The sequence below is a fragment of the Amphimedon queenslandica genome, unplaced genomic scaffold (genome assembly GCF_000090795.2).
Source record: "Amphimedon queenslandica unplaced genomic scaffold, v1.1 AMPQUscaffold_13519, whole genome shotgun sequence".
Classification (NCBI taxonomy): domain Eukaryota; kingdom Metazoa; phylum Porifera; class Demospongiae; order Haplosclerida; family Niphatidae; genus Amphimedon; species Amphimedon queenslandica.
This window is the reverse complement of record NW_003546245.1, coordinates 577127-604362: the sequence shown is the minus strand read 5'-3', so window position 1 is coordinate 604362 and position 27236 is coordinate 577127. Positions and strand designations below refer to the sequence as shown.

Here is a 27236-nt window from a genome sequence, read left to right as displayed (position 1 = left end):
CACCTGCTCAAGTATTGAATGACACTATTTTGTTTGTTGAAAATATTCACAATTGCATTAAAGCAAATATGACTATAATGATAATTAATATAATTATTTAATGTGCATCATGTCTGCATTAAATCATGTATCAATGTCAAATCCTCCATATTTATAATCCTCTTCGTTTGTTCTATCACATTCGTTCTCAGTGGCTCCTGTGTCTTCATGTCTGTCATTTCCTCCATTTATTTCTTGCTCTCCATTTTCTTCCTCACTAGTGCTGTCATTGCAATCATCTACCATTATGATGCAAGGGACTCTGGCATTGTGTAATCCTATCAGATTTGTTTCTCCACTTCTTTCGAGGCTCTTTACCCAGCTTATCCTTTCCCAGTCATTGCTTAATGTGTTAGTGTCCATTAGGTCTTCATCAAATACCTCAAGATCTCTCCAGCCTGTTGAGAAAGGGGGAACGCTGTGCATTCGCTGTATGCCATTGGATGGGAGAGAGAGGGACAGGTTGTCCTCTCCGTCAATTTCTTCATCATCTTCGTCTTCGCTGTTTCTTGTGCTGAAATGAGAGCATAGCTCACTGACTGCTTCTGTAAGAGAGTGGACTCTAGTCCTCACTGTTCTGTTCTCCTCTGATAAGTTATTCTGCAAAGAAAAGAGGATTTTAAAAGGGATGTGGTTTTTAAAATTGAAATTATTGTTATGTCTGCAGGTGTAGTTTGTTTACCAGTTGGGACTTGATCTGTGCAAAGGTCTCGTCCAGTTTGCTCAGTATCCCGCTTTGCTCTATGCTCTCCGTTGAATTATTGGAGGATGATCTGATGTACTGGTATTTCTTGAAACGGGATTTGAGGCTCTGGCTGGTTTGTAGGTTACTGGCAGCTTTGTAAGCGTTGCTCCCTTGCCTGAGCCTCTCTCTATCAGCTGCACTGATGGTGGGTACGCTGGCTCTCCCTGCTGATCTTCCGTGGTTCAGTGCAAGGCCGAAGATTGAGGAGACGCTGTTTCTTCTTGCAGTATTATGTACCTGGAGGGAGCAGGTATCGTCTGAAGCCAGCTCACTGATAGCTGGAATGGGGCAAAGCGAGTTCTTCCATCATCATCGTAACGTAGTTGTTGCTCAAGGTTAATTTTCTCTCCATTTTTATCTTAAAATTTTGTGGGAGTGACCACCGGCCAGTTAACTTAAAACCGCACCCACAGGAATCTAACCACGTGTCTTACTTAGGCGTGGGCTCTGGGCAAAAAGTTTAGTTTCGTGAATCAGAGGAGTCATGGCCGCTTTTCAAACTGACTTTGCTTCCCATCTTAGCATAGACCCTACGCTTAGTAAGCACAGGATTGGACACTATCTAGGTAAGAAGTTTAACGCAAGCAGACCAGTGAGACCACTCAATGTTTTCCTCCCATGTGTTGGTTTTGTTGTGGGCTACTATACGGTAATCTGATTATTAGTCATATGTTCATAGATCTAGTAAGATAAGGTACTGTCTGTATAGCTGGTAAGTGGAAGCAAGCTGCTAATTGGTGTGTTTGGCAAATTGGTGGCCATGTGCCACTGAGCATGCACATAATGGCTCAAAATGGTGGGTTCTAGGCAAACAGCTGTCAAAACGCTGAATTTGTCCTCTCTGCCTCCAAAATTACCAGCTATGTGGTATTTTGAATGAAGCCATATACATGCATGTGCCAGAATGTATGTGCTGACATATGTACGTATTGGTATAAAAGGGTTCCATATTAATTAAGTGATAATTATTAATTAATAAAACCAAGAGTACATCTTGATATAACCCTGGGCTCCTGATACACAAGTGACTGTTGATGTGCAGCAACAAGCTAAGAGCTTTCTCATTTGTTTTTTTTCCAAAAGCCTTGCTAATCACAAAGTTCAAAGCTTAATCTAATATTAAAGCGATGTTAAAAATTGGAATAATAAAGAAAAAGTTACCTGTCCTTTTTAGGTTTTTTCTTAATTTCAGTTTTAGATGGTGAATCTGTTTCTGGAGAGGACTATATTTCATATACATACAGTACTGCCTCCCCTGAATCCATTTCCGAGGAGAAGGGGAATCCAGAGATGCAAGTTTGTAAGTTTTATTTTGATTTTACTTCCTTAAAAATTACTGTACTACGTACAATTAATTGCTTTTGTTTACTTTGTGTTTAGGCCCACTCTTTAAATTTTAAGTTTTTTTTTTCATTGAATATAGTGTAAAATAAATTATGTCTTTGCAAAAAAGTGGTGAAAATGCCGCTCTGCCCTACGTTTGGTTTTAATTTCTTTCCAATTCTTAGGCGACGGTGAACTTGTACTTAAGACTGGGCAAGATTATATTCCACCTGATGTTCTGGTGACGCCAGATAAGATCCACTTTGTGGATCGGCATTTTGAGCAAAAAATAGCTAAATCTGCTAGAAGGTATAATAATGAAATATTATGCATCTTAATCATACTTCTTTATTTAGTGCATTTATTTCTAATAATAGGATACAACCTTGTAAGTTTAATTTTGATTACATTGCCATTACATGATATTTTTTTTCTTTCTTTAGGGCATTTCCCATAAACTAGACAAGGAATAGCTCCGCAAGACTAGGCAGGGAAACGCTGTTATTATAACTTTGTTGCAATCAAAATTATGTTAGGCCTACTTTGTAATGATTTATTTATGTTGCAACAGATACTAAAGTGACATTATTTTAATTATTTTAAATAGATGCTCTTTGAAATAAAAGTGAAAGGAGGGACACGCAAATGAACGACATAATAAATAGATAAATAATTTAGGCAAGTTATGATAAATTAAAATTAAATTAAATGAAATCAATGGAGTAGAATGTCACCATCAGATATTGCAACATCAACATCACCAACATCGGGCTGGTATATTGACTTTCTTGTACCACGGATACAGCGAGTGGTTGAACGTAAAATAGAAAATGATAGTTTATACCTAATGAAATTGATGAGTGGACTGTATGGTTTGTTTAGTTTTTAGTCTTATGCTTCTAGAAAAACATTTTGGAATGTCTTTATGCTATGTAGAAAAAATAGCAAATTTATAGTTTTAGAAAAAATGGCTCCGAATTCACCCGAATTTTTTATTACATTTTCTGATACATATTGATGTCCTTATGCTGTGTAGAAAGTTTGAGCTGATTCCTATTTTAAATTTTCAAGTTATGGCCATTTTAAGAAAATGCCAAAATTCTGAAAAATACCCAAGGCTATAGTCCATGGTTTTTTCAAAAAAATGGCTCCGAAATCACTTCAATTTTTTATTACATTTTCTGATACATATTGATGTCCTTATGCTGTGTAGCAAGTTTGAGCTGATTTCAATAAAAAATTTTTGAGTTATGGCCATTTTAAGAAAACACCAAAATTCTGAAAAATACCCAAGGCTATAGCCCATAGTTTTTTCAAAAAAATGGCTCTGAAATCACTTCAATTTTTTATTACATTTTCTGATACATATTGATGTCCTTATGCTGTGTAGAAAGTTTGAGCTGATTCCGACTTAAAATTTTCAAGCTATGGGCATTTTAAGAAAATGCCAAAATTCTGAAAAATACCCAAGGCTATAGCCCATGGTTAAAAAAAAGGCTCTGAAATCACTTAAATTTTTATTACATTTTCTGATACATATTGATGTCCTTATGCTCTGTAGAAAGTTTGAGCTGATTTCGACTTAAAATTTTCAAGTTATGGCCATTTTAAGAAAACACCAAAATTCTGAAAAATACCCAAGGCATGGTTTTTTTCAAAAAAATGGCTCCGAAATCACCTCAATTTTTTATTACATTTTCTAATACATATTGATGTCCTTATGCTCTGTAGAAAGTTTGAGCTCATTCCGACTTAAAATTTTTAAGTTACGGTCATTTTAAGAAAGCGCAAAAATTCTGAAAAATACCCAAGGCTATAGCCCATGGTTTTTTTTTAAATGGCTCCAAAATCACCCGAATTTTTTATTACATTTTCTGATACATATTGATGTCCTTATGCTCTGTAGAAAGTTTGAGCTGATCCCGAATTAAAATTTTCAAGTTACGGTCATTTTAAGAAAACTCCAAAATTCTGAAAAATACCCAAGGCTATAATAGCCCATGGTTTTTTCAAAAAAATGGCTCTGAAATCACTTCAATTTTTTATTACATTTTCTGATACATATTGATGTCCTTATGCTGTGTAGCAAGTTTGAGCTGATTCCAATAAAAATTTTTTGAGTTATGGCCATTTTAAGAAAACACCAAAATTCTGAAAAATACCCAAGGCTATAGCCCATGGTTTTTTCAAAAAAATGGCTCCGAAATTACCTCAATTTTTTATTACATTTTCTGATACATATTGATGTCCTTATGCTCTGTAGAAAGTTTGAGCTGATCCCGAATTAAAATTTTCAAGTTACGGTCATTTTAAGAAAACGCCAAAATTCTGAAAAATACCCAAGGCTATAGCCCATGGTTTTGTCCAAAAAATGGCCCCAATTTTTTATTACTATTTCTGATACACATTGATGTCCTTATACTGTGTAAAAAGTTTGAGCTGATTCCACTGAAGAATTCTTAAGTTAACACAATTTTTGAAAATCAACCAATATATTTTTTTAAAGCAAAGGTTATAGCCCATGATTCTTTCCAAAAAAAGGCTCAAAAATTACTGTGAATTTTTACTACATTTTCTGAATGATGTTATGCCATGTACAAAGTTTGAGCTGAAATTTTTTGTATGCCTGTTCCACTGTGTGCATCAACATGTGCCTGTCTGTGAGTACATGTATAAAGAGAATCAAACGACCCAAATTAATGATTAATGCAATCATTATTATCCACTCTTGTTATTATGTAATGTGTAGTAGGAGCAGCAAGTCAACACATTTAATTAGCGAAATTAAGTGCAAGTTTTCGACTTGTGACAATACAAAATGCAACTATAAAACTGAAGCAAAAAAATATATAAACAATAAAGAATACCAATGCAAAAAATAGAACACAAGTGGGAGGAAGATGAGTGTTTCACTTGGGCAATGTTGAGTTAAGTGAGCTGAAAGACAGAGATTGAGGAGGTAAGGACATCCGGTTTCCTGGAGGTCTTTGGGGAGGCTTCTTTCGTCTCAGTGCAGGACTTCTCCTTCTGCTGAAGGATGAGCTACCATTGAGGGACCCATCAGACTGATCTGAATCCTCTTCAATCTCAAAGTCAATGTCTTTGCTAACTTTGAGGAAATGCTCTTCAAAGCCACCATAACTGACATCCACCTTTCTATCACCAACTGGAGCCGAGAGTCGCCTGTAAAAATTAGGTGAGGCTGGCGCCGCTGGCCTGAACTTAGGAGACCTGTCAGGAGCTCTGTGGAACGGACAAGAAGTCCCTGACTCGCAGCCACACTTGAATAGATCCGTTTCAAAGCCTAGCTTTGCAATGTCGACTAGTTGGCTCTTGATACCTTCCCAGTAGCTGGTCTGGTCGAAATCTTCGTCCAACAGGTCGCTGCTTTCTTCTGAGAGCTCTTCAATGTACTCGCTCACTTCCTCGATGGCTCTCATGATGCTGGAGTGTCCTCCAGAAGTAACCTGCGAGAAGACAGCAAAATTATAGCTTGCAAGCTCTCTGCCTTTTTGAACTTACAGTTATTTTGGGTAGACTTGAAACGCTCATTCTCAATTCCTTCTCTAGCAGACAAGACAGCTCTTACAAGATAAGCTCTTTCTTCACTTGGTAAAATTAATGCAAGGAGTAAAAATGATGGTCTTTATATAATAATAATAATAATAATATTTAAGAATTAAAATTCCAGAGTCAAAGGAGTGAAGTCACTTGGGCTTAAACCAGAAGCAACAGCAAGGAAAGGACAGACGTGCTCCAATCCAACGGTCCTGTGAATCAAATGTTCCAAGTAGTTACCCACACATATTTTTATAGTCGACCTACAAACATAGCAATAACAATAGTCACACGAGGCACTAAGTGTAGATATACAAAGTTATGCTTGGTATGCTACTCATCATTACGCCTCAATGTCTTTGTGTATATTAATATCATTGTTATGAAGAACAGCATATGGTAGATACATGCAGCTATGTCACAGTCTTTCTGGCTAATGATTGCAAAAATCCTGTAAAATAACAAACCCACTTTGAGGGTAGCTCTCCAAGAAGCAAAGATATCCGGTGACTTTCTTTTTGGAATAAAGGTTTGTATTGTTGTCCCTATAGTATAGAATAAAAGGAGTCGTTTAAGATATTAAAGTGATATCATCTTTACTTTACTACTCCAGTCAGTCCTCCTAAATATCTCATTTAATTCCTCATAGTGATTTGTATTAAATGCAATATTACTCCTCTTCACTAGTGGAAGATACCGCTACAGCAAAACTTATTACAATAAATGAGAGAATCTATAACAAACCTGTCTCACTAGATTGGAAACAAATTGTTTAGTATCAGAAATTCCCACAGATTTGATAATCTAATTTTTAAAAATTAGAGCAACAATTATTATTTTGACAATCTTCAATATTAATACATTACATGCGCACATTAAAATTTTATTTCTCTCAAATAAGCCAAAACCTGTGAAGCTTGTAAGAATAGCATCACAATTAAATCACATACAAACATATTTAGTCATACTACGACTAGCATGAAGGAAACGGTCCAAATTAGTATAAGGAAAGGCTTTGATAGCTACTACATCAGGAGAGGATAATTAGCTGTTAGTGAGATGATTGGTTCCTGTATGTGCAGCAGCTCACACACAATATTTATATCAACCTTGCATCAAGTAAATGATGAATAGGAAGTACAAATATAAAGTAAAATATAGTATCACATCTTTCTGTGATGCATGGAATGTTATAAATTAATGGTCTTATTGGCCAATGTTATCCACCCTCTCTTTATGAATAGTAACACTTACCATCGTTGTGTATATGTTAGTTGCAATAACCAATTCAGACCAACTCCACTCCTCTTCAAATGGAATCGGCTGTGCATAACTAGATAGTAAAGAAACAATCAATTTTCAATTAGTCGAGTTACAAAATAGTGTACACGTGTAAACACCCACCCACAGCTAACAAATAGAGATACACATACCACCAACAAAGATGGTGAGGATAACACTGTACTACAAATTGCAAGTTGTTTTTCATTGTATAGTGTAGGGAGAGAGCTTAGATATTAGGAGTACACAATATCTATGGGCGATATTTGTACTCTAATATCTATGGAGAGAGGCGGGTGGTGCGGTAAAGGAGGAGGAGGTGTGTGGGAGTATTGTCTGTGTATGTGCTTTCATGCGAAATGCCTGATACACATACATCTTGTTCATGAGTGCGTATTCTGGGGCATCACTCCACACATTGATTGATACGCTTTCCTCAAGAGTCTCAACGTGATGAAACCAGTAAGGAGGTACGACTAGCATGTCACCTGGACCCACCTCGGCCACAACAGCCTCTGAGCTATTGATAGATGAAGAGAATGAAAGAGAAGAGTAACACTTACCCCTCAAACAAAGGGAATTGGTCTAAATTTGGAGCAAGGATGTCAACCTGGCTATGTCCATAGTGCTACAGAGATTGAAATTTCTAGTCATTCATGAGATTACTAACTGGATGAAGGCAAGGATAGAGGTAGAGGGTCTGGTTTGGAGGGAAGAGTGTGAATCTCTTTCTCCCTTGAAGCTGCACAAAGAAATTATAAGTAGCATCATAATGCGTATGAGTTATAATGCCAGCACGACCAATCCACAAATTGACCTAAGGAAGAGAGAGAAAGAGAGGAAAAATGGAGGAGGAGAGAAAGTAAATAGAAAGTGTAGAGGGATACCCTAACCTGAACATTATCTTCACTTAATATCAAATCATTAATAGGTTGCATGTAATGGATAATATCAGGGAATACACTCCTAGGCAAAACAACAGTGGTATACACGTACTGAATATCAGTATAGGGTTGTTTCAAACCTTATCTGATTGACATCTTGACTGTAGTAATGCCAAGGACCTTCTTTGGTAGTCAAAATATTGTTATTAGTATCATCCTAAAATGAACAACAAATGTCAACAATACACTGGAAATGATTTCATGTGTACAAGTATACAGAAAGAAATTAATTGCGAACACCTGGAATTATAAAGAAAATGTGACTTGATTATGGTTGCTGAAGTGGAAATAGAATTTGACTCACTCCAGCTGGCCATTAACTGCCAAGAATCAAATATCATATCTTAGAACAGATGGACATGCATTATACAATCAAATTCCAAAATTCTAAAAATGCATCACATTTTTTAAATACTAGTACAGCCTAGTAGTAGTAACAATGTTAAGATATCATCAATTCTTTGCTGCATAAAGCGTGTGTATAATATCATCATCACCATCATTATTTATTTATTTATTTATTTATTACTATTATTATTACCCATTGTAGCAATTGTGAGATGCTGATATTGATTTTCACGTTAAAATCATCCCAGCTCTCATCTAGCAGGAGCGGCTCTAGCGGTTTCTGGTCATGAAACGTGATGAAATGTCTTTGTTTTGGCTGTGTGAATGTGTGTGTGTGGGGATATACTGTAAGAGTATCTTATGATTCAGTGTGGTCATGCATTCTTGCGTGTAATGAAACCAAACCTGGTGGTAAACTGACACTTGTTCTAATCTTTTCGCTAGAAATGTTGTAGTGAAGGTCCTCCTTGCTTTCCACCTGGACAGATGTACGAAAAGTATATACCCACAAATGAATGACAAACAAAAATATGGGGGAGCTATTAATTATATTCCCAATATAGCAGGTGCAGTACTCATGCTGTACTATATAGTCCATGGTTATTGGTCTGATTTTGGAGCAACTTTAAAAATTCATAAAAATCCAAACTTGATCGGAATGAGTTCAAAGTTTCTATGCAACATAAGTACATGTATATATGTATCAGAAAAAAATTTAAATGAAGAATTCTCTCCTAGTAATTTTTGATGAAATAGGTTTTTAGTAGTCTTGCATAGCCAGCCCATTCCCCTTTTTGACATTTGGACGTTCAATACACAATGTGTCGTAAAATTTTATAAAAATGAAAACATACTTGTCGATGAGTGTTTTAGTCAAAATAAGAGGTCGTCTACTCTCAGCTATTGCCCTGTTAAGTGTATAAGTTATAAACAGTGCCATTAATGTAAACCTGTAAGACATGTCCCTTGGAAATACAAGACGAGGAGCAACACTAGCAGCATAACTACTAGGACCACCTCCTCCATCTATTTACAAGGGTGTGGCTAATAAAAATGGAATGTTGAAGTCCTCACTTCTTCTCAGACTCAGAGAGTCATTTCTGATCAGCCATCCTATTGTAATGGCAGCTATTAGCACTGTTATACATGCTAGCAGGCTCTTTTGGGGGGTTACAGAAGGCGGGGAGGACCTTTCTTTGTTTCCTGAGCCAGCTACACGCTTTGGCTTCTGAGCCATTGCAAATGATTATTCAACAATCAGGTGAATGACCCCGCGGTGTGTCGATTAAAGGGTCAATGAAATAGTGATAATTTTATAGTGATTCCTTCTTTATCACCTCTCGTCTTCCTCTCTCTCTCTTTCTCTCCCAATGGGTAACTATTCCTCTACTTATTGTCCAGACGGGCTGGAAGGCTATGCTCTTATACCAAGGGACTGTGATAACCTTGCCCTCTGCCTCATATTAACCATCATCATTCAAATCTCGTTCTATCTTGTTGCCTGTACATGCAAGTTTGACAAGGTGACAGATTTTGCAGGAGGTTCCAACTTCCTTGTACTTGCTCTCCTTACTTTTGGACTCAGTGGGGTGAGAAGAAATATCAAATTTTTGAATAATAATAAATTTTGAATAATAATAAATTTTACTTTATTTATACTACACAGCAATTAAATCGTTATTACTGTTTGTCTAGACTTACAATACTCGCCAAATCATAATGACTGTCCTTGTCACTCTCTGGAGCATAAGACTAGCTGCGTACCTTCTTTACAGGATCATAAAAACCGGAACGGACAAACGTTTTGACGATGTCCGTGGGAATCCGCTCAAGTTCCTCGTCTTTTGGATCTTTCAAATAGTCTGGGTCTACATTGTTAGCTTTACCGTCATCTTCATCAACTCGCCTACCGCTCCTAGGCCAGGCTTCACTGACATAGAGCCACAAGACGTGACGGTCATCATTGGGGCCCTCATCTTCATATTTGGACTCATTTTTGAGACCATCTCCGATCAGGTCAAGTTCAATTTCCGTAGCAACCCGGAGAACAAGGGAAAGTGGTGCAACGTGGGACCATGGAAGATCTCCCGCCATCCAAACTATTTCGGTGAGATTACTGTGTGGTGGGGAGCATTCATCATGAGCGCTTCCATTCTTGAGACGTGGAAGTGGGTAGCTGTCATTAGCCCACTCTTCATTACCTTTATTCTTGTCTTTGGCACTGGGATACCACCATTAGAGAGAAGCTCTGATAAACGATATGGAAGGTAAGCAGAGAGGGATTAGCAAAAGAAGGCATTGATAGTGACACTATGTCAAAGGCTTATAATATGTGCATGTAGATCTACATGTTCATAATCTTCCCTTTTTTCTAGTAATCCACTTTATCAAGAGTACAAGGACTCCACTAGTCCCCTGATTCCTCTACCACCTGCAATCTATAAGAGGATCAATAAATGGCTCAAAATATTCTTTTGCTGCGAGTTTCCATTTTACAGGGGCAAGATAGAGGAAGATGGTCCTCAAAAAGACGAGAAATCGCCAATAGCTTCCCAGGACGAAAAAAACTGAAAATTAACTAAAACTGTAGACGCTTGGTCACATTTTAATCATTAATAATTTTAAAATTATAATAATTAATGCTGCCATTAATAATACAACAGTCTCAAAGGACTCCTAAATTAAGCATCAAAGTCAATAATTCATTCGGCAGCGGCAGCAGTTGCAACATTGTGTGGCTTAGGCTGGTTCTTTGCCAGATAATCAGAGAACTCTTGATAAGGACCTTTGTTCAACTTTGTCTCAGGCCACATATCAGGGGTAAGGTAGCTATAGGTATTAGCAATTGCAGTAAATGTGGCCTTCGCTATTAAAAAAATCAAAAATAAAAGGTATTAGAAAATAATCAATACTTACCAAAATTGCCCAAAGTTGATGTAGCTCCACGGGCACTAGTATAACAATCAGCAACTCCAGCCATTTGCAATAGCTTCTTAGGGACAGGAGCACTAACAATCCCGGTACCACGAGGAGCTGGTATCAATCTCATGAGAACAGAGCCACACTTACCAGTGACCTGTAGAAGACACAGTAATATTATAAACATACGCACACACACGTACAAAAAAGTTGCTCACTTACTTTACAAGGTACTGTGTGTGGCATACCAATCTTGTTACCCCAGTATCCAAGACGGACTGGAATGATTGAGAGTTTAGCTAAGATTATAGCACCCCTAATGGCAGTAGCAACTTCCTTGGAACACTTAACTCCCAGACCAACATGTCCATTGTAATCTCCCATAGCAACAAATGCCTAGTATAATAATACTAAATCTTCTTAATCCGCACAACAATTACTTTAAATCGAGTTCTTTGTCCGGCACGAGTTTGTTTCTGAACGGGCATTATCTTGAGTACTTCGTCTTTCAAAGCAGAACCCAAAAAGTGGTCAATGATTTCAGCCTCCTAATAATAAAAAAGGACCAATTGACTAAAAAGGTGCTACGGCTTACCTTAATAGGAAGAGAGTATAAATAAATGTCCTCCAAGCGCTTGATCTTTCCGTCCTTTACAAGACGACCAAGTTTAGTCACCGGGATCCATTCCTTGTCTTCCTTTTGGCCTCGACCACGCCCTCGTCCCCTTCCCCTGCCACGCCCGCGTCCTCTACCCCTCCCAAATCCACCACGTGCACCACCGGTCGGATTGTCCGCCATTTACTGAAATAGGAATTAAGCGTAATAGATTTTCATGCAAATGACAAGCCACACCCACACATAATTAAGCAAAAAAAATGACAATAATCAGGCACAGTTTCTTCTACAATTGTTCAATCTGCATATTAAAAATTATAACCATGCCATTATATTATAGTACTTAATAATTATCATAATTATTATATTAGTCTTAATTTTTTTACTTCATAAATGCATAAATTTCCTTATTTTCATGCAATAGCTAAAATGCAAGCTAGGTAATAATGCTAATATTAAAAATAAAGGAGAGAGAGTTTTTAAGAGGGTCTTACGTGATGAGATCTTAAAGTATCTTCTTCTTTCAAAGCAACGTGGTCTCTACAATAAACCTACTGCGCATGCGCAAGGGTTGCTACGGAACGCCCCATAGCAACCAAATAACCTAAGGCACCTGCAATAAGAAAGCCTCCACAAAGTGAGCAGGGATTCAGAGGATTTGCCTCAAATATGGAGATAGTCTACGTCTATACAAAGAAAAGGAATGAGTTTGGACGGCAGGCAATCTTCTCTGACCGTCCACCTGAGCTGAGTATCGACATAAGGCCTGACTCGTCCATGAGGAATGACTACATTCGCAAAGACCCTGTAGACATTGCAGTACAGTACACCTCGGATATGTCAGAGCATGAGGTAGGGCAGCCTAAATCCCTGTAAAAGGATGACCTCCTCTCTATAGGTGAACACTGAAAGGTTTGAGACTGAGATCAGAGGTGTGAACCACACAGAGGGTGGCTGGCCCAAAGACATCAACCCAGCCGAAGTTGAGCAGACCATTAGGTTTAGGAAGAAAGTTGAAAAGGATGAGATCTACATGCAAGTCATTCAAGACCTGGGAACAGTATGATTATACATACATGTACATACAGTACTGAGCACTCTCCTCATTCCCTCCCCCTATATTCATATTTCACTTCTCCTCTTAGAAAATGGAACACTATCTAAAGCAAAACAACTCGGTTGACATATATGAAGAATATTTTGACAAGACAGAACCACTTCTCAATGACAAGGCACCAAATGCAAGAACCATTAACATACTCCGGTAATAACAACAAAATATGCATTTACCATCTTACTATACACGCATGTAGAGATCCTAGTGACATTAAGAGGACTGTGTCTAATATATCATGGTATCCTGATGGAGCAAACAAGATTGCAGTTGCTTACTCGGCACTTGAGTTTCAGAAGACCTCGGATGTGTTATCATTTGATTCATACATATGGGACATTGGTAAATGATGATTTTTGTATGTGACCTGTGGTGTTCATTATTATTTTAATTCTTATTTTTTATAGAAAATCCTAATAAGCCAGAGATGACTCTCAAGCCAGCATCTCCAATGCTATGTCTTGAGTATAATCCTAAGGATTCCCACACACTGGCTGCAGGCTGCTATAATGGTCAAATAGGTACATGTACATGCAGTGAGAGTGTATGATATTGATATGCTTCTCTTATAGCTATATTTGATACTCGTAAGAGTTCTCAGCCAACCGATACTACACCAGTGGAGATTAGTCATAGAGACCCTGTACACAAACTAATATACCCCTCATCTAAGACAGGTTAGGGATACACTCTACTCTCTTTATGCATATTCATGCATGTTCACTTATAAATATCAAAGTTATGATCAGTCCCATTTCATTTTAAGGCAATGATATATTTTCAACCTCGACTGATGGTCAGGTGATGTGGTGGGACATACGTAAACTCGTTGAACCGGTTGAGACGCTAGTGTTGGAATATCCCGGGTACAAACCAGACGTCACTCTAGGAGGAATTACACTGGAATATGAATCAACAATGGTTAGGAGAAACGAGAATGAAAGGGCATGAAATGGGAGATATATATGTATGATGAATTGTATAATTATTTGGATTTCTATAGCCAACAAAGTTCATGGTTGGGACAGAGCAAGGCGTCATTCTCTCTGGCAATCGTAAAGGGAAGACTCCACAGGATAAACTAGCTCATGCATTTGTGGGACACTTGGGACCAATCTACTCATTACAAGTACTCCATATAACAATATACTGGATTGTACTCTTTCTTTGCAGCGTAATCCATTTTATCCCAAGCAATTCCTCACTGTTGGTGACTGGACAACCAAGGTACATATACTGTGGTATTGATTTTGTTAAGCTAAAATGACATGTTTTGTAGATTTGGTCAGAAGATGCTAAGGAATCTCCAATAATGTGGACACAGTGAGTTATAATCATTATTATCACACACACACACACAACTCTCTCTCTCTTTAGATATAATACTACTCCACTGACTGATGGCTGTTGGAGTCCAACAAGGCCTGGTGTGTTTTTCACAACTTCAATGTCAGGTTCTCTCAACGTATGGGACCTTTGCCTCAGACAAACGGCACCAAGTCTAGCTATACAAGTAAGACTCCTATCACTGACTTGTATGACTTGTTTGCTTGGCAGGTTTGCGACGAGTCCTTGCATTCAATCAGAGTCCATGAGCAAGGCAGACTGGTTGCTTGTGGGTCTCATTCTGGTGTTGTGACGCTACTGGAGCTATCTGGGGCCCTCTCTGTCCTTCAGCCTAATGAGAAGCACAATATCAATGCTGTATGTACATTAGTATGCGTGCAGTATGCGTGACATCTTTTATTTCTCAGATATTTGAACGTGAGACAAAGAGGGAAAAGATATTGGAAGGAAGGAGAAGAGAAATGAAGCTAAAAGCAAAACAAGCGGCAGCAAGTGGAGGAGGAGGAGGTGGTGGTGGTGGAGGAGGAGGAGGAGGGGAAGAGAAAGGAGGAGGGTAAATTCAAGTTGCACCTTATGTATAGATATCTTTACTTTTCTTCCAGTGGAGATGAGGAGGAGAATCCTATCCAGAAAGCAGAAGATGATTTCTGGCATTTACTGAATCAAGAGAAACAAGATATTGAGAAACGCGAAAAGAAGCGCCAAGAAGCTTTCTTACCCAAGCATCAACCAACACCAATACCTGAAGAAACTGGAGAAACACCTTCTGCAGATGATCAAGTATTTGTAACAACAAATATAGCCTCATTATGTCTGTTTTTAGGAAGAAGGAGCTTAAATTTTAACAATAAAGGCATATGACTTCTTGCAATTTCTTTCCCTCTTTGTCTCTTTCTTCTTTTCATCTGTTATCCCTCATCTGTCTTTCTCTTTCACCTCTCTCGCCTACCCTCTCTGATATTTATAATTATTATCACACATCAATACAATACAATAACACAAAACAATGTTCTTCTGTTGTACACAACTACTTTAACACAAAAATAGACTATAATAATAATAATAATAAACTTAAACATCAATTCTTTTTATATGCTTTGAAGGAGTGATCGGTGCCACAAAGTTTATCCCAGAGTGTAAAGAATGAGCCATAATTCCCAACATTATGAGAATGATGATAATCATGAACTTGAGCCCCAGGACGGAACGGGAAGTACCTAAACGGCATGAACCAGAGATCATATCCAGAATGACCATCCATAGACTCCGTTATCCTAACACACATCCAGAGCCACACAGTATAGACATGACTGCCAAGGAGGAGCGGCCCAGCGAAGAGAGGTATCCCAGCTGTCATGAAGTTTTCAATCGGATGCGTGTATTGAAATGAAAGAGCTATTGGTTGATGAAACTGATGATGCATCTTGTGGAGGTGCTTATAAAGGAATGGAGTATGTAAGAGTCTATGAATCCAATAGAACAAGGTATCTTCTACTATTACGCAAAGAGGGATGTGAACTAATATTTCTGGCCTATTAAAGTTGAAATTAAAAATATAATTTGCTTCTAAAATTGATTACCACGTAGGGAATGGACCAGTGAATGTTACTCTTTGCTTCAATGCTAAGTAAATTATCGGCAAACCAATGAGATCATATATGAATATGTTTTTAAAGAGGACGACAACGCAGTCGGTTAGATTTGGATTAGAATGGCCGGACCTATCAATGAAAAACAACAAATATCAATATTGCATGGAGTAAGTAACTAAGTATATATCTCTAGCCATAAAGAAAGGTTCAGACAGCAGACATTAGGCAGAGCACACTCTTCCAAGTCTATTGTTGATTTACTTTTTCTGAAATTTTGAGTCTTGAAACAATGAAAAGTGATCAATGAATCCATAAAATCCAGACAAGAGGCACACCATGCCGAAATGGAGTCCAATTGACACAAAAACAAACCAAAGCATCTCCTCCATCATTTTTCAGCCCCACCTACAATCCTACACCCACGCACTCTTTATTCTTTTAATGGGCGGGTAGTTTTGGATGTGACCACACCCACCTTATCTCACACATGGCGGCATGGCCTCCAGTGAAACCAGGTCTCGTTTTGCTCAATCCATCCACCAGACATTGAAAAATGGAGCCAGCTCTCCCTCCCTCCTTCAGGAAGCCTTTGGAAAAGCCTCTGGAAACGACAATGATAAGAAATCTATATTTGAGCAATCCTTTCGTGACGTGTTGAGGGATCTCATTGCAAAGGATCCTCTCGTCTCCTCTTTTAGCTCTCTCGTCTCCCTATCAGTCCTTTGTGCCGAGTCTCAGATATGCTATCATTCTGTTCCTTTCCTTCTCCTCTCTGATGCCTTTGATTGCATTACCCTCGACTTCTGTGAAAAGCTATTTGATACCGTCGAGTCTCATGTGACAGTGTGGACTAAACAGGATTTCTTTTCTTCTGGGAGGATTCTTCTCCTACGAATGTGTAATGACCTCCTTCGACGTCTCTCCTCGTCCCTCAACACCGTCTTCTGTGGACGGATTCAGCTCTTCCTTGCTCGTCTTTTTCCTCTCTCTGAGAAATCTGCCCTAAACCTCATGAGTCACTTCAACTTGGAGAATGTCACGTCATTCAAGACCCTGCAGACACCTCCCTCTTCCAGTGAACCCCAGAAACCTCCCGGGGGTAATACCAACGAAGACGGCGAGGATATGGAAATTGATGCCCTGGATCAAGAGACGGGTATGACTCCAGTTGATTATAACCTGTATGAGAAACTCTGGACTCTACAGGATTTCTTCCGACATCCGGTCCAGTGTTTTCACTCTGATCGCTGGAAGAAATTTACTGGAACAGTCCAAGAGGTACTCCAGTCATTCTCTAGCTATAAACTAGAAGACATTCAGAGCAAGAGAAGGAAGCTACAGTCTTCAGATGAAGGAATGGATACCTTGTCACCGTACACCAGTTCGCATTATTTCACTAAATACCTTACCAGTGAGAATTTGCTCTCCCTGCAACTCAGTGACTCTCATTTCCGTCGCCACGTTCTCATCCAGTTCCTCATTTTGTTTCAGTACTTGACTGGGGACGTCAAATTTAAGAACTCGTCTCAGGTTTTGAGTGAGTCTCATTCCTCGTGGGTCACCGAAACCACAAGTAAAGTGTATCAGTTGCTTGAGGAAACTCCACCCGACGGCAAATCTTTTGCCGAATACGTGAAACTTGTCATTCAGAGGGAAGAGACTTGGATAGCATGGAAGAATGGGGGTTGTCCCTCGTTTGAAAAAACCAATTCAAAACCTCCCAACAGAGGAGGGGGAGGAGATACTAAGGAGAGATTAGGCGAGAGGTTGTTTGCAATGAAAGAGGAGAAGGACATGGGGAGCAAAGAACTATCACGACTATGGAACCTATGCCCTGATAATCTTGAGTCCTGTTCGTCGCCCGAGCGTATCTTTGTACCTCCTTTAGAAATCTTTCTCGAGGAGCCGCTAGAGGAGATGAAGCCTAACTGTGAGATACCCAAAGAAGACAGGTGGATATCGAATCCTAATTTCCGCTGGCAGGCACTGCGGCTTCTCTCGTGTGAGAGCACTCATTTCTTTCCGATTGCAAACCAGTCATCGATGAGACCTCTTGAAGAGTATCTTGATCACGTCATACTCCAGACTTCAAAGGAATTTTAGAAAGTTAATGTTGTTAATATTGACTTTGTATTGAATATTTTGAATATTTAGTGAGAGATGAAATTATTGTACAACAATATATCAGGTCGTGATGTTTTGAATGCATGTTTTTGTTGCTATTATTAAATGGGCCATGCCCTTTGGCATGTGTGAATAGCACTTGTCTTGTCAATGATTTAACACTACTAGACAATAATCATATACTCTTGATTATATTATTGCCAAGAATTGTGGAAAAGAGAAAATTGAGTAAGAAAAGAGTAGAAGAGAGAGCACAATATGGCAAATAAGTATTGGTACTTTTCATGATAATAATATGACACAAATCAATAATAATTGAGCTATAGGATTATATAAATTAACACAACTACACTAGCTAGTCTTTCTCAGTACTTCCTTTCCCTCTCATCTGTTGTTATTAAGAAACTGAACGAAGCCGTGGGCGCCAAATCTTCCCACACTTTGAAAAATTGGTAGAAAGAAACGTCGATGAAGCAAGCTGTAGAGCGTTTGGAATATTAGAACATAAAAGGTGAAAGTCAGCAAAGGGTACGGGAAGAGAAAGCAGATGGTTTGACCAATCATTAGAAGTATGATATAGAATAGACAATTAAAGAGACCAGTCTTGATCCATGACCTTTAAAAAGAGAATGAGAGAGATAGAGAGAGGAAAAACAGGGCAATCTACATGTCCTAATGTACATTATAGTACAGAATTGGATCAATAATTATTTGCATGAGCATGAGTGTATATGTACATGTACGTGTGGGTGTATAACAAAATGTTGCATACCAAATTGATGTCTGTCCATGAGCTGGTCGTGTCCTTAGTTTGTTCCTCAAGTTCTTAACTTCTCTCAAAGTAGCCACAATGCAGTGAAATAGTATGATTAAAGAGAGAAATGGTTCACTCTGGAGTCCAGTCAATGTGTACATGGCAACCACTAGATGTGGTACTAGCAATATTTCAAGGAATATCGCAATCAGTTGTGTACTGGAAATATCACGGCTGTCACCCTGTAAGAACAAAAAACACATGAACATTATTGTAATCATGAAAAAAATGTGGACATCAATTATCATTACTAAAGCATTTTTTGACAATACACATACATCATAAGACTTTCCATCCTCAACCTCCTCCTTCTCTGTTTCTGTCTTTCTCTGGTCCATCATTTGTATCAATTCGGGTCTTTTGCTCTCATCTTCAATCTCTTTGATATTCTCTTCATCACTCGTCAAGAGAGGAGTATCCTCCTTCTCTCTGTCCAAGAGCTGTACCTGTACCACAGGCAGAAAGATGGTGTAGTATCGAAAGAGATACAAGTAGCCAAAAGTCAGTCTTGGGAATACTTTGTATGTTAGTAGTATAAGAACAGTGTCTTCCTTGTTGGCCTCCTGCAAGTAAGGGACTGTAACGAATGTTTCTGTTGTTGCTTACCATGAATTCATGGAAATTGCGTGGCAATGCTCTCTGTTTCTCTTTTAGTTGTTCTATCGAGAGGAGAAGAGAGTTGCGAGAAGTCTCACTCGACAATCCGTACTCCTTCAAACTGTTATCTGTCAATCTCAGCAAATGACGACCATCAAATTTCTGTTAATGAAAAAATGTCATAGTAAAAGTTAGGAGAATGGATCATTTTGGAGGCTAGTTATAAGCAACTCTCTTACTTCGCTTTCAAATATTTCTCTTGAGTCTTTTATGACAGTGTCACCTAGTCCTTCAAACCACTCCATTACATCATCATTGGTCCAGTGAAGGACTGGCTTACGCATGTAATGATCACCCACGCCACCTACCAGCCACAGACTAATACTAACAGCAAAAAACACCTACACAATGAGATAGTGTAGTATTGATGGTTAATGAAGATAATGCTTAGTATACTAAGATACATGTAGAGGCATGTACATGGAGAATGGCTTTCAAAATACTTCATTTTTATTAATTTTTCTCTTTTGAGCTTATTTTGATCAAAATTGGATTTTCTATAAATTTTTAAAGTTGCTTCAAATCGTGTCTTGGGCCAAATTTCACCAAAAATGGCAAGGACAGAATTCTTCATTCTTATAATTTTTTCTGATACATATACATGTTCTTATGTTGTATTTCAAATTTGAGATGATTCTGATCAAAATTGAATTTTTTATGAATTTTTAAAGTTGCTTCAAAATCAGGCCAAAGTCCCTGTACTATAGTACAGTGTCTCGGGCCAAATTTCACCAAAAATGGCAAGGAGAGAATTCTTAATTTTTATAATTTTTTCTAATACATATACATGTTTTTATGCTGTGTTTCAAGTTTGGATTGATTCTAATCAAAATTGGATTTTTCATGAATTTTTAAAGTTACTCCAAAATCGGGCCAAAGTCCCTATACTATAGTACAGGGTCAGGTACATTCATTGAAAATGACTGTGACCATGAAATCTGCTGAAGTAAAGTAAACCCAAAGGTAAGGCAAACAACCAAAGACCATGACTGCTACAGTCAGCTACTCACCAGTAGGAAAATGCTGCATAAAACTGTCATGAAGATACATATAATCGCATGCATATTGACTTGTCTTCTCTCTCTACCGGATCCCATCCCTGGACGCTGGGCCGAACCCTGGTTGTATTGCACAATAAGATTAAACTCTTCTGGAGAGAGGGCCCCACGTCTCTCCTTAATCTTTTCCGGAAAAGTCTGTTCTAGTACCTCCCTAGAAAACATTTAAAAATAAAAATTATTTGAAGAATTTTCAAATAATTATTTAAAATTCTTCACGTACCTAAGCATAACATTAACTGAGGGTAGTCGGCCCCCAGGCTCAGCCCAAGGCTGACGACACATTGGACAAAGGAGAGAAGAGTTACGTGAGACATTCCATAATTGGGCAAGACAGACGAGGCAGAAACTGTGCCCACAGTTAAGAGTGACTGGATCAAGCAGCAACTGGAAACACACGCCACAACTCATAACATCTTTCGTTTGCGTATCAGAAGCAACGATACCTTTGATGTCTTCTTTATCGTTTGCAGTTTCTTTACTAGGTGCTTCTTTATCTGTTAGTTCTTTAGAGGGAGGAGGAGGAGGAGGAGGAGAAGAAAGAGTTTCTTGATTTATGGGAATTGGTGTTTCTTCATCAAGAGATTCAAGAGTGCCACCAGAGTCCGTCTCACTCTCATCTGCTACTCTTGGATAATATTGAGACTCATCATATTCAGACTGGAGGACTCTCTCTTCTTTGCTGGACATTATTCTCAATTTCTAATCAAGACAAAGTCATCTATGCATAAACCCTCTGCCTATTTCCAGCCCCTCCCATAGGAAGCCCCGCCCATTAAATCTTAAAATTACTTTCTGTTAAATTAGAAACCTTAATTTCGATTTCTTCCACTTCCAATATCTCGAGTCTTTGCCTTCTTCTCGTGTTTCTCTTACCTCTCCTTCTCTCTTTCCCTGTCTCTTATTGTTGCCCAGGAGGCCTAAGAGATAGTTGGGCTGATATTTACCGTCTAAAACCTTTCCAGGACAACTGGAAATAATATTGAATAGGACAAACTGAACAGATTGACGCATTATGAGTGGTGGGGAGAGAACCAGCTTTAGCAGTGTCGAGGAAGAGCTGCAATACTGGAAGGACCAGGCAGCTCACCTAAGACAAGAGTAAGATATTCCACGACATATGTTTTATAGTTAAATTTTCATCGAATCAATTAAATAAGCTCGTCGTGTGACATTATTATGAAAAGGTCATAAAAAGAGAGCTTTGTTGGAACATTCATTGATACATACGTATTCCTTAATGTACATGTACAGTGTTGATTAAAGTAGGATCAATACCCAAACCTTATATTTGTTTTGTGGTTGGTTGTGGTTAACAATATTGCCCCATATCTTTATAAGTAGTATCAGTGTCAACTACATAAGTATTAGATCAATCCTTTTCCTTACAATTAACTATTGGCTCTGACGTTCATTTGTTATCTTTTAAGTTGTTATGGCTGTAGGTACTTTGTTATTTTTATTGTTTCATTAAGAGAGAGGGAAAGATTATAATAATGGTATTCATGTCAAGTTCTTCTTTTGTTATTTGGTTGTCAAGGCAATATTCATTAATCTATTATAATTATGCTAGAGGGCATTCTATTGTACAGCGTCCATTCATTACACATGTACATGTACATCATTTGTTTCTCTTTTGAATTTTTAATTGAATGTACATTTTATCATGACAGTTGCTTTCAATCTTCTTCTCGCTGACTCTTTGGTGCATGTACATGTATTTTGGCTTTTTGTTGCTATCACTTACTCAGTCACTTGCTCTCTTTCTTTCATTTGATCATGTTGTGTCTTGCTCTCTGTGAATGTTTTCACTCTCTCTCTCTCCCTTCCCTTAGTTTGGAGGACTTAAGAGCAGAGTTTGATGATTTTCAAGAAAACAGTAGAGACTTAGAAGCAGAGTTGGAGACATCCCTGGAGCAAACTGAAGCAAAGAACAGAGAACTATTAGCTAAAGTCCAAAGACTCCAAGACGAGAATGATCAAATGAAAGTAATTACTCTTCTTATAAAAATTTGAATTTTAGCATCAGAGCAGCTGCTAATGACTTGCATTCTGTTGGTTTAAACTGTCACGTTGTCTTCTATGTCATGTGACTGAGTCTAGAGTGTTACAATAATTGTAATGGTTGTGTTTGTACTAATATTAAGAGGGTTTGTACTAATATTAAGAAGGTGTGTGCTATTTATTATGTCTTTCAGTGACTCTACAGTGTGTGTGTCTGTGTGTGTCTGTGGGTTTGAAGTGTTTGCATTAAGACAATAAGTAAGGGCACAATTGTTGTGATTTTGATCATTTGATGCTATCAATTATTATGTACAGTATCGTACAAGTACATATTTTATTTGTGTTTTATTAGTATTTCCTGTTACTTATTATCCTTTTACTAAATATGGTCCATTATAATATGTAGTGGTTTAATTTTTGACATAATAATTAATGATTATACTTTTTATTATGTCTAGTAGTACCAAATGTGGCATGAGTTATTGTTACCACCTTTTATTTGATTGTACCCATTCAATGGCTGCATAGACACACACATAGTCATACACTATTTGTTCACACTGATAATAGTAACCTATGTCATCATGATTTGGCCTCCTGTGCCTAGACCCAGGTGGTATACTCATTCGTACTACAGGTGGCATTGTTTGCTGTGTTTTGAATACAAGCTTCTTTCACTCACCTCTTTTACTCTAGCTCCCCCTTCCTTCTCCCTTTACCTTCTCTCCTACCCTTCTCTCTCACGATTCTCTTTATCTCCCTTACTCCTCTTGATATGTCACACACATTCTATCAACATTCATCTACTATTGATACTCACACATACACACACACAGTGTGTGTCTTTGTGATGTTTATTTGATGTTTCCCCAACTCTTGTTTAGCAACTTGTGGCTGCAATTGGCTTTCATGGCTTGTTCTTAATGAAAATACTCATTTGTAGTTTGTCATTTGTGTCTCTGTCCATTTGTGCCCATTGTGTAATCCTTGTACTAGTACATGTAACTGTAACTGTTATGAATGTGAAATGATCTATTGAATATTGTCTCGCGTTGTTTTATTATTGTGAAATAACAAGAACTTGATAGTCCTAAGTTGATTATGGTTTATTAAGCATGGTATGCATAGTGAATATCTGTGGCTCATTTTAATTATTACAACCTCTCTCTCCCTCTCTCTCTCTCTCTCTCTTCATTATAGTCTAGGTTAGAGACACAGACAGCAGAGAACTATGTGACTATCAGTAACTTACAGGCAGAGAATGCCGACCTAATGCAAATCAAGGAATCCTACATGAAGTACACAAGAGAACTGGAGCAGCTTAACGATGATCTGGAGAGAGGGAAGAGGTACTATATCAGTTTATTATTCTCCATGTGCACGCATCAGATTAAAATTTATTTTTATTAATCCATCAAGCTATGCAAGTATAATCTGTACTATAAAATAAATGCATGTACATGTCATCTGGATTAAAAATTCCTTTTTTCTCAAATTCCTTTTTTAAAGCTAAACATTGATACTCTCCAGTGGCTAAATGATATAACTATGTATGTGTAATGAAGTAACTTTTCCTTGAAGTGTATGTATAGCTAACTTGACCTAATGAAGTTGAGTTACATTTATAACCAGCAGAGCTTCATTCCATCATGCATCCACAGTAATGTAGTCAATTTAATGTGATACATTTAAGGGAAAATGTTCATTGACATAGTGAGATATTAGTATAATGACACTAATTATTACAGCTTTACTCTACTGAAAGGTGTTGCTCTTATGATGTGTTGAGTTGTTTTTTCTTAGTTTGTTTTGTAAGGGAATGCAAATATGAGACACTTTGTATATCAGGACAGTTTGATTTGGCAGTGTGGGGTAGCGATGATTCCTCAAGAATGTTACTACATCCTTTGAGTGTTGACTATGCCAATCCTGTTACCATTTCTGCGGTTATAGCCATAGACATAATACATATTAGGATGATGTAATGATTGATTGCAATGCAAAGCACTACCGGACAAATTTATATCACACTTATTGTTTTATGCACATTGATTCACTTATAGTACATGTATATTGTATACCATCTAAAAATTTGAAGACATATACATATGTACATGTACAATGTGCATGTTCATATACATGTATTGATTTCCTTTTGCTACATGCACAATGTACAAAGGTTAGGAAGTTTGCTGGTGATGACTAATTATTTTTCCCTTTTCTTATTTCTCAGAGTTACGATGACTTCATTAGATGATTTTGAAACTAAACTAAACATGGTGAGCTACTTATTTGTTAAAAAACACTTTCACTTTGATATTCCCCCCTCCTCTCTCTCTCCCTCCCTCAGGCTTTAGAAAGGAATGCTATACTAGAGAATGAACTGGATGAAAAAGATGAGCTCTCCGTTGCCTGTCAGAGACTCAAAGATGAAGTCAGAGGTCAGCAGTTTAATAATAATTATTAGACACATTTTATTTATGATTCTTTTTTCTTCTTTTAGATTTACGTTCGGAACTGGATATTCAAACTAAAGTGGTTGCCCCTGACAACAGTGAAGGCTCTCCTCTCTCTCGTCTCAAAGCCTCTCATCCTTCCACGATGTCAGTCGGCATGACAACCTCACCAATTACAAAGAAGAACACTCCCATGGCCACACCTACCCGGGGGAACGTACCACAGCCTCAGCCGATAACCCCATCAGCTAGAATATCAGCTTTGAACATGGTGGGGGATCTACTTAGGAAAGTTGGAGTAAGTTTTTGAGAGGGAGAGAGAGAGTAGGGAGGGGGAGTACAAGGATATTTGGGAGAGAATGAAAGGAAACTTGATAGAGTTGAAAGTCTCTTTGTTAATGATTGATGTGGTGATTGTGGTGTTTATATTTTATTGTAGACATTAGAGACAAGGCTGGCATCCTGTCGTACTAATTTATCAAAAGACACCATCAAACATAATCGCTCGCTGAGCCCTGCTAGTGGTTCACCCAGGTACAATAATGATTATAATAATTATAATTGATAAATAATTGTTTTTATATTGGGCTGCATGTACATGTACATGTACATGTATGTGATTGACCTATCATTATAATTTTTAATTTCTCCTCTTCTTATTATTAGATCTAAAAGATTACACGTACAGAAGTTGAATGGTGATGCTCCAGCTGGTAACAATGTGACAGGAGGACAGGTACCTCCTGTCAGCCATCTTACAAAGATAACAGTATAGCCACGCCCACTGACACGCCCACCATTACATTAACATGTAAAAGACTCTCTCTTTGTGTATGTATGTATGTGTGTGTAGAAACACTATAAGAGACAAATTAACGTAATGAAAAATAACTTAAATGAATAATGTAGCCACGTCTTTCTTTCTCTCTATTTATCTATTGCTATAATTATTGTGATCATTTATTATTATTATCATTATTATTATTATCATTATTATTATTATTATTATTATTATTATTATTATTATTATTATTGTGTATGTTGGACTATTATACACACTTTTAATTCACCAGCTTATAATATTAACTACAAGAGTGTAGAACGTTAATTGGGCGAATGTAAGCAAGCAAACATTGTACCTGTATTTGGCAAGCAATAGAGATAGTTTTAGAAGTGGTCATTGTGGATCTCGGGGGGGTTTCCAACAGGATTTTGAGGAAAGGATTCTTATTACTTCAGTGTATACATGTATGTTCCTATGTGATGCTATTTTTTAAAGTTGCTCCAAAATCAGGACAAAGTCCCTGTACTGTACAGGGGTGTGGGGCCAAATTTTGCCAAAAAATAGCAAAGAGAAAATTTTTTATGAATTTTTAAAGTTGCTCCCCATGAAGCATACTTTTTAGCTCACTAATCCCATTGGCTATTATGAGAAAAGTTAAAAGAATATATTTAGAGTATGCAGGAGTGCTTGTCACATGTACTCTTATCTTACTATTGAAACAAGAGCCTCAAAATTCATATAGATAATATAGAACAAAAGAGCCTCACAATTTATGAGCCTCTTTTGTACTATAATATTATCAGTCTGATGATATATATATATAGATAATATAGAACAAAAGAGCCTCACAATTCATGAGCTTCTTTTGTACTATAATATTATTATTAGTCTGATGATAAGAGTATTACTGGTCTAAACTGTCATTAAGCGCATTTCATTTTTGAGCCATTTATCCATAACAATGATGTCTCCTGGAGTGGTTCTTGTCTCTCTCCTTTCTCTTGTTCTAGTATATTCTGCTGCTGGTTTGGAGTGTAGGATCTATGTCAGTTCATCTAATGGTATCAACAATACCTCTTGTTGGACTGGAGGAGTTCAAACACCTTGTGCTACTATTGATCTAGCTATACAAGGAACTGCTACTCTACAATACAACTGTTCATCAGGTATCCTTATCAACCTGTCTCCTGGTACATATACACTAGACACTACTAGTCTACTAGAGCAACAGCTACTGAAGAATAATGTGAGTATTATTGGTATGAGGGATGGTAGTAGATATGAAGAGGTTAGTATCACGTGTCTACATGTTTCGTCTTCTTCATATAACTGGTCGCAGTATATTGTATTTCATTGTGTTAGTCTTTATAATTGTAACAATGTTCCTGTTACATGTACTGAACCATTCTTTGGTATTACTACACACAATCAACCAGTACTGGGGAACGAGGCTTGTCCAAGTTTTAAATTAGACTTAGAATTGTATGAGTATTTACCTTGCTTCATTGATAAC

The 27236-nt window shown here is 37.7% G+C and overlaps 10 protein-coding genes and 1 long non-coding RNA gene across 12 annotated transcripts; 6 read left to right on the top strand and 5 right to left on the bottom strand.

Moving 5' to 3' along the window:
* Positions 1–27: 27 nt before the first annotated feature.
* LOC109581838 (uncharacterized) lies at positions 28–1270 on the bottom strand. The gene is made up of 3 exons (XM_019996279.1): positions 1238–1270; positions 722–1084; positions 28–639 (listed from the first exon to the last, which is right to left on the bottom strand). Exons 1-3 carry the CDS (start codon positions 1268–1270, stop codon positions 124–126), a joined length of 912 nt encoding a protein of 303 aa, XP_019851838.1. The 3' UTR covers positions 28–123.
* Positions 1218–2753, top strand: LOC109581918 (uncharacterized). 2 transcript variants are annotated; one of them, XM_019996420.1, is made up of 5 exons: positions 1218–1350; positions 1977–2084; positions 2293–2416; positions 2464–2495; positions 2551–2753. In XM_019996420.1, the coding sequence occupies exons 1-5, from the start codon at positions 1269–1271 to the stop codon at positions 2562–2564; spliced, it is 360 nt and encodes a 119-aa protein (XP_019851979.1). In that variant the 5' UTR covers positions 1218–1268; the 3' UTR covers positions 2565–2753. The 2 variants fall into 2 exon arrangements, with proteins under 2 accessions (XP_019851979.1, XP_019851974.1); XM_019996415.1 differs by having other exon boundaries at positions 1959–2084.
* Positions 2754–4891: 2138 nt separating this feature from the next.
* Positions 4892–9528, bottom strand: LOC100637491 (jmjC domain-containing protein 4-like). The gene is made up of 16 exons (XM_019997620.1): positions 9313–9528; positions 9189–9264; positions 9093–9146; positions 8644–8716; positions 8432–8554; positions 7971–8047; positions 7840–7912; positions 7617–7763; positions 7510–7574; positions 7323–7466; positions 6920–6998; positions 6410–6469; positions 6266–6364; positions 6137–6210; positions 5630–5928; positions 4892–5574 (listed from the first exon to the last, which is right to left on the bottom strand). The coding sequence occupies exons 1-15, from the start codon at positions 9473–9475 to the stop codon at positions 5787–5789; spliced, it is 1449 nt and encodes a 482-aa protein (XP_019853179.1). The 5' UTR covers positions 9476–9528; the 3' UTR covers positions 4892–5574; positions 5630–5786.
* A 26-nt stretch (positions 9529–9554) lies between these two features.
* LOC100635720 (uncharacterized) lies at positions 9555–10923 on the top strand. Its single transcript, XM_003382735.3, has 3 exons — positions 9555–9827; positions 9934–10505; positions 10614–10923. The coding sequence occupies exons 1-3, from the start codon at positions 9609–9611 to the stop codon at positions 10807–10809; spliced, it is 987 nt and encodes a 328-aa protein (XP_003382783.1). The 5' UTR covers positions 9555–9608; the 3' UTR covers positions 10810–10923.
* On the bottom strand, positions 10813–12334 carry LOC100635594 (40S ribosomal protein S2). The gene is made up of 6 exons (XM_003382734.3): positions 12268–12334; positions 11753–11959; positions 11598–11705; positions 11380–11553; positions 11155–11314; positions 10813–11104 (listed from the first exon to the last, which is right to left on the bottom strand). The coding sequence occupies exons 2-6, from the start codon at positions 11954–11956 to the stop codon at positions 10941–10943; spliced, it is 810 nt and encodes a 269-aa protein (XP_003382782.1). The 5' UTR covers positions 11957–11959; positions 12268–12334; the 3' UTR covers positions 10813–10940.
* Positions 12335–12359: 25 nt separating this feature from the next.
* On the top strand, positions 12360–14746 carry LOC100637365 (dynein intermediate chain 3, ciliary-like; the record flags this gene model as incomplete). Its single annotated transcript, XM_019996273.1, has 13 exons — positions 12360–12625; positions 12672–12833; positions 12919–13037; positions 13087–13229; positions 13295–13408; positions 13460–13564; positions 13654–13808; positions 13891–14016; positions 14061–14114; positions 14167–14210; positions 14265–14400; positions 14445–14591; positions 14642–14746. Coding segments are annotated over exons 1-13 (1593 nt in total), but the record flags the coding sequence as incomplete, so codon positions are not given.
* Positions 14747–14752: 6 nt separating this feature from the next.
* LOC109582721 (uncharacterized) lies at positions 14753–15278 on the top strand. Its single transcript, XR_002185201.1, has 3 exons — positions 14753–14787; positions 14837–15014; positions 15058–15278. It is a non-coding gene; the product is annotated as an uncharacterized LOC109582721 (long non-coding RNA).
* Positions 15219–16254, bottom strand: LOC105313242 (methylsterol monooxygenase 1-like). The gene is made up of 3 exons (XM_011406516.2): positions 16088–16254; positions 15815–15955; positions 15219–15766 (listed from the first exon to the last, which is right to left on the bottom strand). Exons 1-3 carry the CDS (start codon positions 16216–16218, stop codon positions 15313–15315), a joined length of 726 nt encoding a protein of 241 aa, XP_011404818.2. The 5' UTR covers positions 16219–16254; the 3' UTR covers positions 15219–15312.
* A 44-nt stretch (positions 16255–16298) lies between these two features.
* On the top strand, positions 16299–18088 carry LOC100637238 (THO complex subunit 1-like). The gene has a single exon (XM_003382830.3). It carries the CDS (start codon positions 16322–16324, stop codon positions 17927–17929), a length of 1608 nt encoding a protein of 535 aa, XP_003382878.1. The 5' UTR covers positions 16299–16321; the 3' UTR covers positions 17930–18088.
* A 44-nt stretch (positions 18089–18132) lies between these two features.
* On the bottom strand, positions 18133–21233 carry LOC100637111 (bifunctional apoptosis regulator-like). The gene is made up of 7 exons (XM_019997588.1): positions 20703–21233; positions 20432–20633; positions 19601–19762; positions 19371–19523; positions 19043–19327; positions 18723–18946; positions 18133–18566 (listed from the first exon to the last, which is right to left on the bottom strand). The coding sequence occupies exons 1-7, from the start codon at positions 21167–21169 to the stop codon at positions 18335–18337; spliced, it is 1725 nt and encodes a 574-aa protein (XP_019853147.1). The 5' UTR covers positions 21170–21233; the 3' UTR covers positions 18133–18334.
* An 81-nt stretch (positions 21234–21314) lies between these two features.
* LOC100636984 (nuclear distribution protein nudE-like 1-B) lies at positions 21315–26031 on the top strand. Its single transcript, XM_003382828.3, has 8 exons — positions 21315–21580; positions 22315–22468; positions 23684–23832; positions 24717–24762; positions 24834–24924; positions 24987–25237; positions 25379–25473; positions 25606–26031. The coding sequence occupies exons 1-8, from the start codon at positions 21495–21497 to the stop codon at positions 25712–25714; spliced, it is 981 nt and encodes a 326-aa protein (XP_003382876.1). The 5' UTR covers positions 21315–21494; the 3' UTR covers positions 25715–26031.
* Positions 26032–27236: the final 1205 nt, after the last annotated feature.

Coding starts and splice junctions, on each gene's coding strand:
- LOC109581918 (XM_019996415.1), top strand. CDS start 1,269: ATGGCCGCTTTTCAAACTGACTTTGCTTCCCATCTTAGCATAGACCCT. Junction 1,351..1,958: donor CAGGATTGGACACTATCTAG/GTAAGAAGTTTA, acceptor TGTCCTTTTTAG/GTTTTTTCTTAATTTCAGTT. Junction 2,417..2,463: donor ATAGCTAAATCTGCTAGAAG/GTATAATAATGA, acceptor TTCTTTATTTAG/TGCATTTATTTCTAATAATA.
- LOC109581838 (XM_019996279.1), bottom strand. CDS start 1,270: ATGACTCCTCTGATTCACGAAACTAAACTTTTT. Junction 1,085..1,237: donor TTCACGAAACTAAACTTTTT/GCCCAGAGCCCA, acceptor TGATGATGGAAG/AACTCGCTTTGCCCCATTCC. Junction 640..721: donor CACAGATCAAGTCCCAACTG/GTAAACAAACTA, acceptor TTTTCTTTGCAG/AATAACTTATCAGAGGAGAA.
- LOC100637491 (XM_019997620.1), bottom strand. CDS start 9,475: ATGGCTCAGAAGCCAAAGCGTGTAGCTGGCTCAGGAAACAAAGAAAGG. Junction 9,265..9,312: donor CTCTCTGAGTCTGAGAAGAA/GTGAGGACTTCA, acceptor CCTTGTAAATAG/ATGGAGGAGGTGGTCCTAGT. Junction 6,211..6,265: donor GGACTGACTGGAGTAGTAAA/GTAAAGATGATA, acceptor TCTATACTATAG/GGACAACAATACAAACCTTT.
- LOC100635720 (XM_003382735.3), top strand. CDS start 9,609: ATGGGTAACTATTCCTCTACTTATTGTCCAGACGGGCTGGAAGGCTAT. Junction 9,828..9,933: donor TTACTTTTGGACTCAGTGGG/GTGAGAAGAAAT, acceptor CTGTTTGTCTAG/ACTTACAATACTCGCCAAAT. Junction 10,506..10,613: donor TCTGATAAACGATATGGAAG/GTAAGCAGAGAG, acceptor CCTTTTTTCTAG/TAATCCACTTTATCAAGAGT.
- LOC100635594 (XM_003382734.3), bottom strand. CDS start 11,956: ATGGCGGACAATCCGACCGGTGGTGCACGTGGTGGATTTGGGAGGGGT. Junction 11,554..11,597: donor GACAAAGAACTCGATTTAAA/GTAATTGTTGTG, acceptor TTATTATACTAG/GCATTTGTTGCTATGGGAGA. Junction 11,315..11,379: donor CACACACAGTACCTTGTAAA/GTAAGTGAGCAA, acceptor TGTCTTCTACAG/GTCACTGGTAAGTGTGGCTC.
- LOC105313242 (XM_011406516.2), bottom strand. CDS start 16,218: ATGATGGAGGAGATGCTTTGGTTTGTTTTTGTGTCAATTGGACTCCAT. Junction 15,956..16,087: donor GACTCAAAATTTCAGAAAAA/GTAAATCAACAA, acceptor TTTCATTGATAG/GTCCGGCCATTCTAATCCAA. Junction 15,767..15,814: donor ACTGGTCCATTCCCTACGTG/GTAATCAATTTT, acceptor CAACTTTAATAG/GCCAGAAATATTAGTTCACA.
- LOC100637238 (XM_003382830.3), top strand. CDS start 16,322: ATGGCCTCCAGTGAAACCAGGTCTCGTTTTGCTCAATCCATCCACCAG.
- LOC100637111 (XM_019997588.1), bottom strand. CDS start 21,169: ATGTCCAGCAAAGAAGAGAGAGTCCTCCAGTCTGAATATGATGAGTCT. Junction 20,634..20,702: donor TCAGTTAATGTTATGCTTAG/GTACGTGAAGAA, acceptor AATGTTTTCTAG/GGAGGTACTAGAACAGACTT. Junction 19,328..19,370: donor GCAATTTCCATGAATTCATG/GTAAGCAACAAC, acceptor CCTTACTTGCAG/GAGGCCAACAAGGAAGACAC.
- LOC100636984 (XM_003382828.3), top strand. CDS start 21,495: ATGAGTGGTGGGGAGAGAACCAGCTTTAGCAGTGTCGAGGAAGAGCTG. Junction 22,469..23,683: donor ACGAGAATGATCAAATGAAA/GTAATTACTCTT, acceptor TCTTCATTATAG/TCTAGGTTAGAGACACAGAC. Junction 25,474..25,605: donor CCTGCTAGTGGTTCACCCAG/GTACAATAATGA, acceptor TCTTATTATTAG/ATCTAAAAGATTACACGTAC.